Raw genomic sequence first — 12,500 nt, forward strand, 5'->3', positions numbered from 1 at the left:
GTTGAAGGCAGTGCCATCAAGGCATGCCCTTAATATTGTTGTCCGGGTGAAAATCGGGAGAATGGTTGTTCCGGGAGTTTTTCGGGAGGGGCTTTGAAATTCGGGAGTCTCCCGGAAAAATCGGGAGGGTTGGCAAGTATGGTTCCGGTACCAAAATATTGGTATGGGGACAAGCCTAGAGTTTTATCAAATGAAGCAAGTCCAAATGTGTTCTGGGTATGAATCCGTGGAGGGGGCGTGGTCCACGCGTTCCTTGCGGGCAGTGTGTGCAGGAGCCGGCATTGTTGTCGGATGCTTGCTGCGAGGCCGGCAAGCGCGCCTACGAGAGCCCATAGGGGATCTTCCACCCCCGTCTCCGGTGGTCCAGCCAGGTTGTGTGCCAAATGTGACCGTCTCTCACTGTCATCCGGGTTCCATGGACCACCAAAGAGGGACATGACTGCGGCAGTTTGGTTGGTCGGTCAGGGAAGACACTATTTTACCTTGCAAGGCTTTATTTTTGTTTAGTGTGGACTCAGCTGTTTTCCACTTGACTCTGTGTGTGTGTGTGTGTGTGTGTGTGTGTGTGTGTGTGTCAACAACTCTTCATACGTGTCCTTGTGCAGCTTCCTGTGTCGAGTGGTGGCCGTGGATGACAACAAGCGAGTGGCGGTGTTCTCTCTGCCCGCCCACACCGAGCTCCAATTGTCCGCCGAGCGCGCCAACTTCTTCCTGGTAAACACGCCGACGCCGTCACGTGATTGGCCGCTTGATTTAGTGCCTCCCACTGTGAAGGTGTAGTAGTAGGGTGCTAGTGTTGTTGTTGTTGTGTGTTGTGGCGCAGCACAAGATCTACCTGGTGCCTCAAGACCACTTCTCCATGGAGTACGTGGACCCTCAGGTCCTCTGCATCAGCACCCACGGACAATTCTCGCAGGACAGGTACCGTCACGCACCTTCATGGCGTCGTCATGACATCACAGCCCCGCCCCCCCCTCCCCTCCCAGTTCCTCCTGCGTGCCCTCGCGCTTCCAGACGCCGTCCGACTCGCTGGTCCTGAAGGACGGCCAGCAGGAGCCCGTCTCGGCCGCCGCGCCCCCTCTGCCCCTCCCCCAGGGGGAGCACCCGGGCCGCGTGAGACTGGACTCGCTGCAGGTACCACAGAAGAAGAACCCCCGACTAGGCGTGTGCGTCGCTCACGCCTGTAACCCGCTCTTACCCAGAATGCAGCAGTGTACTCCACTCGTGTCCACACCCTCGGACGCTACGTCTTCATCCTGCACTACCAGCAGCCGCTCCACCCCACCTACCCGGTCCAGGTCTACGTCAACGGGGGGCGCATCTGGCAAGGTGGGCTGCGAGAGAGCGACTTCTTGACAAAAGCATTTATTGTTTTTATTGTGTTATTGTTTCAGGTCACGCCAACGCCTCCTTCTGTCCGCACGCACACGGCTGCCGACAGGTCCTGGTGGCGGAGAACCAGATCATCCTGGACGTGACCGATCACCAGCTCATCCTCACCGTGCAGGTTCCTGCCGGCAAAACACTGTTGCTGGTAAGTTGCCATGGCAACAATGTGACGAGGCAAATTGTACCGTTTGGTTAGTGTCCCTGAACTGATGACTAGGCACAGTACACGCTAGCGCAAAAGTTAGCCAGGCTACCAGGAAGTTAGCCAGGCTAGCAGGAAGCTAACCAGGCTAGCAGGAAGTTAGCCAGGCTAGCAGGAAGTTAACCAGGCTAGCAGGAAGTTAGCCAGGCTAGCAGGAAGTTAGCCAGGCTAGCAGGAAGTTAACCAGGCTACCAGGAAGTTAATCAGGCTAGCAGGAAGTTAGCCAGGCTAGCAGGAAGTTAGCCAGGCTAGCAGGAAGTTAACCAGGCTACCAGGAAGTTAATCAGGCTAGCAGGAAGTTAGCCAGGCTAGCAGGAAGTTAACCAGGCTACGAGGAAGTTAATCAGGCTACCAGGAAGTTAGCCAGGCTAGCAGGAAGTTAATCATGCTACCAGGAAGTTAGCCAGGCTAGCAGGAAGCTAACCAGGCTAGCAGGAAGTTAGCCAGGCTAGCAGGAAGTTAATCAGGCTAGCAGGAAGTTAGCCAGGCTAGCAGGAAGTTAGCCAGGCTAGCAGGAAGTTAACCAGGCTATGAGGAAGTTAATCAGGCTACCAGGGAGTTAGCCAGGCTAGCAGGAAGTTAATGAGGCTACCAGGAAGTTAGCCAGGCTACGAGGAAGTTAGCCAGGCTAGCAGGAAGTTAACCAGGCTACGACGAAGTTAATCAGGCTAGCAGGAAGTTAGCCAGGCTAGCAGGAAGTTAATCAGGCTACGAGGAAGTTAACCAGGCTACAAGGAAGTTAGCCAGGCTAGCAGGAAGTTAGCTAGGCTTGCAGGAAGTTAATCAGGCTAGCAGGAAGTTAACCAGGCTACCCGGAAGTTAGCCAGGCTAGCAGGAAGTTAACCAGGCTATGAGGAAGTTAATCAGGCTACCAGGAAGTTAGCCAGGCTACAAGGAAGTTAGCCAGGCTAGCAGAAAGTTAGCCAGGCTACCAGGAAGTTAGCCAGGCTAGCAGAAAGTTAGCCAGGCTACCAGGAAGTTAGCCAGGCTACCAGGAAGTTAGCCAGGCTACCAGGAAGTTAGCCAGGCTACCAGGAAGTTAGCCAGGCTACCAGGAAGTTAGCCAGGCTAGCAGGAAGTTAACCAGGCTACAAGAAAGTTAGCCAGGCTACAAAGAAGTTAGCCAGGCTACCAGGAAGTTAGCCAGGCTAGCAGGAAGTTAGCCAGGCTAGCAAGAAGTTAATCAGGCTACGAGGAAGTTAATCAGGCTACCAGGAAGTTAATCAGGCTACGAGGACGTTAATCAGGCTACCAGGAAGTTAGCCAGGCTAGCAGGAAGTTAATCAGGCTACCAGGAAGTTAGCCAGGCTAGCAGGAAGTTAATCAGGCTACCAGGAAGTTAGCCAGGCTAGCAGGAAGTTAACCAGGCTACAAGGAAGTTAGCCAGGCTAGCAGGAAGTTAATCAGGCTACCAGAAAGTTAGCCAGGCTATCACGAAGTTAACCAGGCTACCAGGAAGTTAGCCAGGCTACTAGGAAGTTAGCCAGGCTAGCAGGAAGTTAGCCAGGCTAGCAGGAAGTTAACCAGGCTACAAGGAAGTTAGCCAGGCTACTAGGAAGTTAGCCAGGCTAGCAGGAAGTTGACCAGGCTACGAGGAAGTTAATCAGGCTACCAGGAAGTTAGCCAGGCTAGCAGGAAGTTAATCAGGCTACCAGGAAGTTAGCCAGGCTTGCAGGAAGCTAGCCAGGCTAGCAGGAAGTTAGCCAGGCTAGCAGGAAGTTAATCAGGCTACCAGGAAGTTAGCCAGGCTAGCAGGACGTTAGCTAGGCTTGCAGGAAGCTAACCAGGCTAGCAGGAAGTTAGCCAGGCTACCAGGAAGTTAGCCAGGCTACCAGGAAGTTGGCCAGGCTAGCAAGAAGTTAACCAGGCTACAAGGAAGTTAGCCAGGCTACCAGGAAGTTAGCCAGGCTACCAGGAAGTTAGCCAGGCTAGCAGGAAGTTTTTTTAGGCTTGCAGGAAGCTAACCAGGCTAGCAGGAAGTTAGCCAGGCTAGCAGGAAGTTAGCCAGGCTAGCAGGAAGTTAGCCAGGCTACAAGGAAGTTAGCCAGGCTAGCAGGAAGTTAGCCAGGCTTGCAGGAAGTTAGCCAGGCTTGCAGGAAGTTAGCCAGGCTAGCAGGAAGTTTTTTTAGGCTTGCAGGAAGCTAACCAGGCTAGCAGGAAGTTAGCCAGGCTAGCAGGAAGTTAGCCAGGCTAGCAGGAAGTTAGCCAGGCTACAAGGAAGTTAGCCAGGCTAGCAGGAAGTTAGCCAGGCTTGCAGGAAGTTAGCCAGGCTTGCAGGAAGTTAGCCAGGCTAGCAAGAAGTTAATCAGGCTACGAGGAAGTTAATCAGGCTACCAGGAAGTTAATCAGGCTACGAGGACGTTAATCAGGCTACCAGGAAGTTAGCCAGGCTAGCAGGAAGTTAATCAGGCTACCAGGAAGTTAGCCAGGCTAGCAGGAAGTTAATCAGGCTACCAGGAAGTTAGCCAGGCTAGCAGGAAGTTAACCAGGCTACAAGGAAGTTAGCCAGGCTAGCAGGAAGTTAATCAGGCTACCAGAAAGTTAGCCAGGCTATCACGAAGTTAACCAGGCTACCAGGAAGTTAGCCAGGCTACTAGGAAGTTAGCCAGGCTAGCAGGAAGTTAGCCAGGCTAGCAGGAAGTTAACCAGGCTACAAGGAAGTTAGCCAGGCTACTAGGAAGTTAGCCAGGCTAGCAGGAAGTTGACCAGGCTACGAGGAAGTTAATCAGGCTACCAGGAAGTTAGCCAGGCTAGCAGGAAGTTAATCAGGCTACCAGGAAGTTAGCCAGGCTTGCAGGAAGCTAGCCAGGCTAGCAGGAAGTTAGCCAGGCTAGCAGGAAGTTAATCAGGCTACCAGGAAGTTAGCCAGGCTAGCAGGACGTTAGCTAGGCTTGCAGGAAGCTAACCAGGCTAGCAGGAAGTTAGCCAGGCTACCAGGAAGTTAGCCAGGCTACCAGGAAGTTGGCCAGGCTAGCAAGAAGTTAACCAGGCTACAAGGAAGTTAGCCAGGCTACCAGGAAGTTAGCCAGGCTACCAGGAAGTTAGCCAGGCTAGCAGGAAGTTTTTTTAGGCTTGCAGGAAGCTAACCAGGCTAGCAGGAAGTTAGCCAGGCTAGCAGGAAGTTAGCCAGGCTAGCAGGAAGTTAGCCAGGCTACAAGGAAGTTAGCCAGGCTAGCAGGAAGTTAGCCAGGCTTGCAGGAAGCTAACCAGGCTAGCAGGAAGTTAGCCAGGCTAGCAGGAAGTTAATCAGGCTACCAGGAAGTTAGCCAGGCTAGCAGGACGTTAGCTAGGCTTGCAGGAAGCTAACCAGGCTAGCAGGAAGTTAGCCAGGCTACCAGGAAGTTAGCCAGGCTACCAGGAAGTTGGCCAGGCTAGCAAGAAGTTAACCAGGCTACAAGGAAGTTAGCCAGGCTACCAGGAAGTTAGCCAGGCTACCAGGAAGTTAGCCAGGCTAGCAGGAAGTTTTTTTAGGCTTGCAGGAAGCTAACCAGGCTAGCAGGAAGTTAGCCAGGCTAGCAGGAAGTTAGCCAGGCTAGCAGGAAGTTAGCCAGGCTACAAGGAAGTTAGCCAGGCTAGCAGGAAGTTAGCCAGGCTTGCAGGAAGCTAACCAGGCTAGCAGGAAGTTAGCCAGGCTAGCAGGAAGTTAATCAGGCTACCAGGAAGTTAGCCAGGCTAGCAGGAAGTTAACCAGGCTACCAGGAAGTTAATCAGGCTAGCAGGAAGTTAGCCAGGCTACTAGAAAGTAAACCTTTGTCATCCTCACTTGACCCTTGCTGTGTCTGTCCAGGACTACGTGTTGGTGGTCCCAGAGTCCAGCTACACTTCCAGCTACCTGAGCGAGGAGCGGCTGGACAAATCTTACGACTTCATCACCAACTGTGGCCAAAACAGTTTCTTCATCAAGTTAGTAAATATAATGAATATATATGATAATAGTGTTTGATCAAGTTAGTAAATATATATGATAATAGTGTCTGATCAAGTTAGTAAATATAATAAATATATATGATAATAGTGTTTGATCATGTTAGTAAATATAATGAATATACAGGTAAAAGCCAGTAAATTAGAATATTTAGAAAAACTTGATTTATTTCAGTAATTGCATTCAAAAGGTGTAACTTGTACATTATATTTATTCATTGCACACAGACTGATGCATTCAAATGTTTATTTCATTTAATTTTGATGATTTGAAGTGGCAACAAATGAAAATCCAAAATTCCGTGTGTCACAAAATTAGAATATTACTTAAGGCTAATACAAAAAAGGGATTTTTAGAAATGTTGGCCAACTGAAAAGTATGAAAATGAAAAATATGAGCATGTACAATACTCAATACTTGGTTGGAGCTCCTTTTGCCTCAATTACTGCGTTAATGCGGCGTGGCATGGAGTCGATGAGTTTCTGGCACTGCTCAGGTGTTATGAGAGCCCAGGTTGCTCTGATAGTGGCCTTCAACTCTTCTGCGTTTTTGGGTCTGGCATTCTGCATCTTCCTTTTCACAATACCCCACAGATTTTCTATGGGGCTAAGGTCAGGGGAGTTGGCGGGCCAATTTAGAACAGAAATACCATGGTCCGTAAACCAGGCACGGGTAGATTTTGCGCTGTGTGCAGGCGCCAAGTCCTTGCTGGTAGACGGCTGCGTTGACCCTGGATCTCAGGAAACAGAGTGGACCGACACCAGCAGATGACATGGGACCCCAAACCATCACCCAACCATGCAAATTTTGCATTTCCTTTGGAAATCGAGGTCCCAGAGTCTGGAGGAAGACAGGAGAGGCACAGGATCCACGTTGCCTGAAGTCTAGTGTAAAGTTTCCACCATCAGTGATGGTTTGGGGTGCCATGTCATCTGCTGGTGTCGGTCCACTCTGTTTCCTGAGATCCAGGGTCAACGCAGCCGTCTACCAGCAAGTTTTAGAGCACTTCATGCTTCCTGCTGCTGACCTGCTCTATGGAGATGGAGATTTCAAGTTCCAACAGGACTTGGCGCAAAATCTACCCGTGCCTGGTTTACGGACCATGGTATTTCTGTTCTAAATTGGCCCGCCAACTCCCCTGACCTTAGCCCCATAGAAAATCTGTGGGGTATTGTGAAAAGGAAGATGCAGAATGCCAGACCCAAAAACGCAGAAGAGTTGAAGGCCACTATCAGAGCAACCTGGGCTCTCATAACACCTGAGCAGTGCCAGAAACTCATCGACTCCATGCCACGCCGCATTAACGCAGTAATTGAGGCAAAAGGAGCTCCAACCAAGTATTGAGTATTGTACATGCTCATATTTTTCATTTTCATACTTTTCAGTTGGCCAACATTTCTAAAAATCCCTTTTTTGTATTAGCCTTAAGTAATATTCTAATTTTGTGACACACGGAATTTTGGATTTTCATTTGTTGCCACTTCAAATCATCAAAATTAAATGAAATAAACATTTGAATGCATCAGTCTGTGTGCAATGAATAAATATAATGTACAAGTTACACCTTTTGAATGCAATTACTGAAATAAATCAAGTTTTTCAAAATATTCTAATTTACTGGCTTTTACCTGTATATGATAATAGTGTCTGATCAAGTTAGTAAATATAATAAATATATATGATAATAGTGTTTGATCAAGTTAGTAAATATAATAAATATATATGTTAATAGTGACTGATCATGTTAGTAAATATAATACATATATATGATAATAGTGTCTGATCAGGTTAGTAAATATAATTAATATATATGATAATAGTGTCTGATCAGGTTAGTAAATATAATAAATATATATGATAATAGTGTGTCGTGTACACTCACATTACTTTGTATGGTCATCTTTTTTTTAACTAAGTTACAATTAAATTAGGGCTGGCAAGTTCATTCATATGATTAATCACAGAAAATATGGTATTAATACACGCAGATTAATTACCCAATTTATTTGGAGCGAACATTACTTGTTTACCTGAAAGTGGGCGTGTCAGTGATCATCTTCATGCACACCACTTGCCTTCAAAATACACCTAAAACTGCTGCTAAGTTCCAATGTGTTAAACGTGCTCGTATTATCATTGAACACATTTAACTTGTTAACAAAAACCTCTCTTTCATCAATAAATCAATATAAATGATACGCTTTATTGCTTACATATGAACTCCAAGTGCCATCTCGTGGAATTGTCCAAAATGTTTTGGTGTCCTGGAGCATTCACTGGAACTAAGGAGCCAAGCCCAATTTCACACCATAATTCCTCCTCCACCAATGCAGTCGTAAATGTATAAGTCATGTCAATTACTAGCCTTCTCTCTTGATTTCTCTAAAAAAACAAAGTCTGGACCGTGCCGACTGACCTTGTGTGTCGCCCCCTACAGTCCCACCAGCGCCTCGCCGTTCTGCCTGAGCTCGGCCACGTCGCTGTCGGCGTTCTTCAACAACGGGGCGCTGCCGTGCGCCTGCCACCAGGTCGGCGCCGAGAGCGACGCCTGCGAGCCGTTTGGCGGCCAGTGCCGCTGCAGACCCCACGTGATCGGCCGGGACTGCTCCATGTGCGCCACGGGGTACTGGGGTTTCCCCCGCTGTAGACGTGAGTGTCCCATACCTCCTGTAACACAACCTTCTACCTGAGGGGGGCGATAGTGAGACACGTGTTGTGTTGTGTGCAGCGTGCAACTGCGGAGACCGGCTGTGTGAGCCTGTGTCAGGCGAGTGCATCTGTCCTCCCAGGACGCTACCACCCGAGTGCAACCGCTGCGAGCCTCACACCTTCGGCTGCCACCCGGTGGTCGGCTGTGAGGTGTGCAACTGCTCGCGGCCCGGGATCGTCACGCCCGACGTCAACTGCGACACCCTCAGCGGCCAGTGCAGGTCAGGGAGAAAAACATGTCTTTTATTTTGTTGTAGTCAGTAAGTTAATGGTATTCATAAAGTATAAATGACAAAGCTCGGTACAAAACATAGGTGAAGTAAAACAATTCCATTTAAAACAACATACAAAGGTGATTAAAAATTATAGTTAAAAGGTGCATCAACTATAAGAGATGTTTTCAAATGTTTCTTTAATAATAGATTTTATTTGTAGAAAGCACTTTACATTGAGTAAACAACCTCAAAGTGCTACAGTGTATAAAAAAATAAATTAAATAAAATAAAAATAAAATAAAAACTAGAACAGCCAAACAGCTAAAACTAGTATGCATATATCTAAAAAAAAGGCTTTTTAAAAAAAAAAAAAAGGGTTTTTAAGCCTTTTTTAAAAGCATCCACAGTCTGTGGTGCCCTCAGGTGGTCAGGGAGAGCGTTCCACAGACTGGGAGCGGCGGAGCAGAAAGCCCGGTCTCCCATTGTTCGTAGCTTTGTCCTCGGAGGTTGTTAGGAGGTTAGCCTATCCGGAGCGGAGGTGTGGTGTGGAGGATTTGGGGGTGAGTAGTTCTTTGAGATAGAGGGGGGGCTTTTCCATGGAGGCACTGGTGGGTTAGTAGGGAGACTTTGAATTCAATCCTGAGTGGAACAGGAAGCCAGTGAAGGGATTTGAGAGTGTCAACACAGTCAAGATCACAGAGGGACTGGTGCAAGTTGTTCCAGAGTCTGGGAGCTGTAGTATGGAATGCCAGGGTTTTAGAATGACTTTTTGGGGATCCTTGATAATAATAATAATAATAATAACTGGGATTTATATAGCGCTTTTCCAAGTACCCAAAGTCGCTTTACATGTAGAATCCATCATTCATTCACACCTGGTGGTGGTAAGCTACTTTCATAGCCACAGCTGCCCTGGGGTAGACTGACGGAAGCGTGGCTGCAATTTGTCATTCATCATTCAATTCACCGGTGTGAGTGGCACCGGGGGCAAAGGGTGAAGTCTCCCGCCCAAGGACACAACGGCAGCGATTTTTGGATGGTAAGAGGCGGGGAGCGAACCTGCAACCCTCAGGTTTCTGGCACAGTTGCTCTACCCACTACGCCATGCCGCCCCCGATCCTTAGAAGACCCTGGCCTGAAGACCAGATGAAATTAACGTGTGAATGATCATTTCCAGATCCAATTTTGACAGCAAATTTCTCACTGTAGAAATATTTCTGAATGTGGTAACAACAGTTTTTGGTCAATTGACGCCAGAGACGCCCCAAAGACTTGGACTGATCCAACACCAGCCCAAGGTTTCTGAGATGCACCCAGAGCACCAAGGGAGTTCTTCATCTTTTTATCGGGAGAAATGATCAGAGTTTCCCTTTTGTTAGAATTTATCTGGAGGAAATCTGAGGACAAGCAGTTTTTGATACAGGATAGACATTTTAAGAACTCAGATCAAAAGTGGAACTCTGAATCATTGAAGGAGCATAACAGTTGAATATCATCTGCATAGAAATGATGATCAACATTTTTAAAACTACTGATCAACCGAACCCTGGGCCACACCACATGACATCAGAACCTTGGACCACACCACATGACATCATTGAAAGTTCTTTCACTGATATAAGAAGTCAACCACTGGAGAACTGCACCATCTCAGATGTGAGGCGGTCTATCAGAATCCTGTGATCCACTGTATCAAAGGCAGATGTCAAATGGAGTAAAAACCAAACAGAGTCATCATCACGTCACTGGAAACTTTCAGAAGAGCAGTTTCTGTGGAGTGAAATAACCTGAAGCCAGATTGGTATTTATCAGACAAATCCTGCTCTTCTAAACATCAGGTTAGCTGCTTAGACTTAGACTTAGACAAACATTAATGATCCACAAGGGAAATTGTTACACACAGTAGCTCAGTTACAATGATGGAAAGTGTAAGGATGGAAAGGACAATGCCGGTGTAAAATAGACTAAAAATGTACCGTAGTAGCAATATAAAATACATGTAAAATTTGCAAAATATAAAAACACTTCAAACCCTCTTAAAATTATTTTATATCCCTCTTCAACCCGTCTTAAAGTTCTTTTAGGCCCCTCTTCAACCTCTCCTCAACCCCTCTTAAAATGATCTTAAATTATTTTTCAACCTCTCTTCAACCCCTCTTAAAATGATCTTAACCGCCTTTTCAACCTCTCTTCAACCACTCCTAAAATTCTCTTCAATACTTCTTCAACCTCTCTTCAACCCCTCTTAAAATTCTCTTGAATATTTCTTCAACCCCTCTTACAATTATCTTACACGCCTTTTCAACCTTTCTTCAACCCCTCTTAAAAATCTCTTAAATCCTTCTTGAACCTCACTTGAACCTCACTTCAACCCCTCTTAATAATATTTAAAATCCCTCTTCAACCCCTCTTAAAGTTATTTTAAACCCCTCTTCAAATTGTTCCACACAGTAGCTTGGTTAGAAAGGATGGAAAGTGTAAGGATGGAAAGGACAACGCAGGTGTAAAATAGACTAAACATGTACCGTAGTAGCAATATAAAATATAACATACATACATGTAAAATTTGCAAAATATAAAAACACTTCAAACCCTCTTAAAATTATTTTATATCCCTCTTCAACCCGTCTTAAAGTTCTTTTAGGCCCCTCTTCAACCTCTCCTCAACCCCTCTTAAAATGATCTTAAATTATTTTTCAACCTCTCTTCAACCCCTCTTAAAATTTTCTTAAACGCTTTTCAACCCCTCTTAAAATGATCTTAACCGCCTTTTCAACCTCTCTTCAACCACTCCTAAAATTCTCTTCAATACTTCTTCAACCTCTCTTAAAATTCTCTTGAATATTTCTTCAACCCCTCTTACAATTATCTTACACGCCTTTTCAACCTTTCTTCAACCCCTCTTAAAAATCTCTTAAATCCTTCTTCAACCTCACTTGAACCTCACTTCAACCCCTCTTAATAATATTTAAAATCCCTCTTCAACCCCTCTTAAAGTTATTTTAAACCCCTTTTCAAATTGTTCCACACAGTAGCTCGGTTACAAAGGATGGAAAGTGTAAGGATGGAAAGGACAACGCAGGTGTAAAATAGACTAAAAATGTACCGTAGTAGCAATATAAAATATAACATACATGTAAAATGTACATAATGTATTTATATTATTCACATGTAAAAAATACTTAACTGTTTATTGTCTATTGTGAGCGAACTGTGGTGCTGAATTCCCCCCAGGGATCAATAAAGTACTTTCTATTCTATTGTAAGCTAGGTCATGCGTTGTGTGTTTTGTACACACTTTGAAAGGATGAAGGAAACAAAGTGACTGTATTTATTTGTGTGTGTTTATGTTTTGGACCCGCCAGATGCAAAAACAACGTTGTGGGTCGCCAGTGTGACCGCTGTGCGTCCGGTTTCTATGGTTACCCCAACTGCCGGCCATGTGACTGCAACGAGGCGGGCACAGAGGAGCGAGTGTGCGACTCCTACACGGGGCAGTGTTTGTGCAAGGTCAGCGTTTTAGTGCACATGAGTTAAGACTATTTTGAAGGCAGTATTCAGGCCACAATCAGCTATATTTCCTCTGCAGGAGAACGTGCAAGGTTCTCGTTGTGACCGCTGTCGAGTGGGAACCTTCCACCTGGATCCCACCAACCCCAAAGGATGCACCAGCTGCTTCTGCTTTGGCGCCACTGACCGCTGTCGCAGCTCAGAAAAGAGACGAACTGAAGTAATCCCTCTTAAACAAGTCTTCAACCAGTCTCAAAACAGTCTTAAACAAGTCTTCAAACAGTCTTAAACCAGTCTTAAACAAGTCTTCAACCCATCTCAAACTTCTTTTTTGCCCTTCTTACACTTTTTTAACCAGTCTTGAACCTGTCTTTGTCCCTTCTTAAACTTCTCTTGAACCCCTCTTAAACCTTCCTTCAACAACCCTTAAACCAGTCTTAAACCTGTCTCAAAACAGTCTTAAACCATTCTAAAAACCTCTTCAAACCCTCTTAAATGCTCTAAAAAAACGTATCTTCCTCTCAAACCTGGCTTAAAACCTTCCTAAGCC

At 46.2% G+C, this 12,500-nt stretch overlaps 1 protein-coding gene across 4 annotated transcripts in view; it reads left to right on the forward strand.

Moving 5' to 3' along the window:
- Window positions 1-12,500, forward strand: part of lama5 (laminin, alpha 5) — a 219,849-nt gene that overhangs the window by 117,429 nt on the left and 89,920 nt on the right. For all 4 annotated transcript variants that reach the window (XM_061925868.1, XM_061925885.1, XM_061925877.1 and 1 more), the window contains exons 28-37: window positions 606-714; window positions 824-921; window positions 987-1,134; window positions 1,203-1,329; window positions 1,395-1,534; window positions 5,379-5,494; window positions 7,954-8,165; window positions 8,245-8,446; window positions 11,806-11,950; window positions 12,030-12,170. In XM_061925868.1, the coding sequence (XP_061781852.1) occupies window positions 606-714; window positions 824-921; window positions 987-1,134; window positions 1,203-1,329; window positions 1,395-1,534; window positions 5,379-5,494; window positions 7,954-8,165; window positions 8,245-8,446; window positions 11,806-11,950; window positions 12,030-12,170 (1,438 nt within the window). The remainder of the gene's footprint in view (window positions 1-605; window positions 715-823; window positions 922-986; window positions 1,135-1,202; window positions 1,330-1,394; window positions 1,535-5,378; window positions 5,495-7,953; window positions 8,166-8,244; window positions 8,447-11,805; window positions 11,951-12,029; window positions 12,171-12,500) is intronic.

Source organism: Nerophis lumbriciformis, linkage group LG01, assembly GCF_033978685.3.
Source record: "Nerophis lumbriciformis linkage group LG01, RoL_Nlum_v2.1, whole genome shotgun sequence".
Classification (NCBI taxonomy): domain Eukaryota; kingdom Metazoa; phylum Chordata; class Actinopteri; order Syngnathiformes; family Syngnathidae; genus Nerophis; species Nerophis lumbriciformis.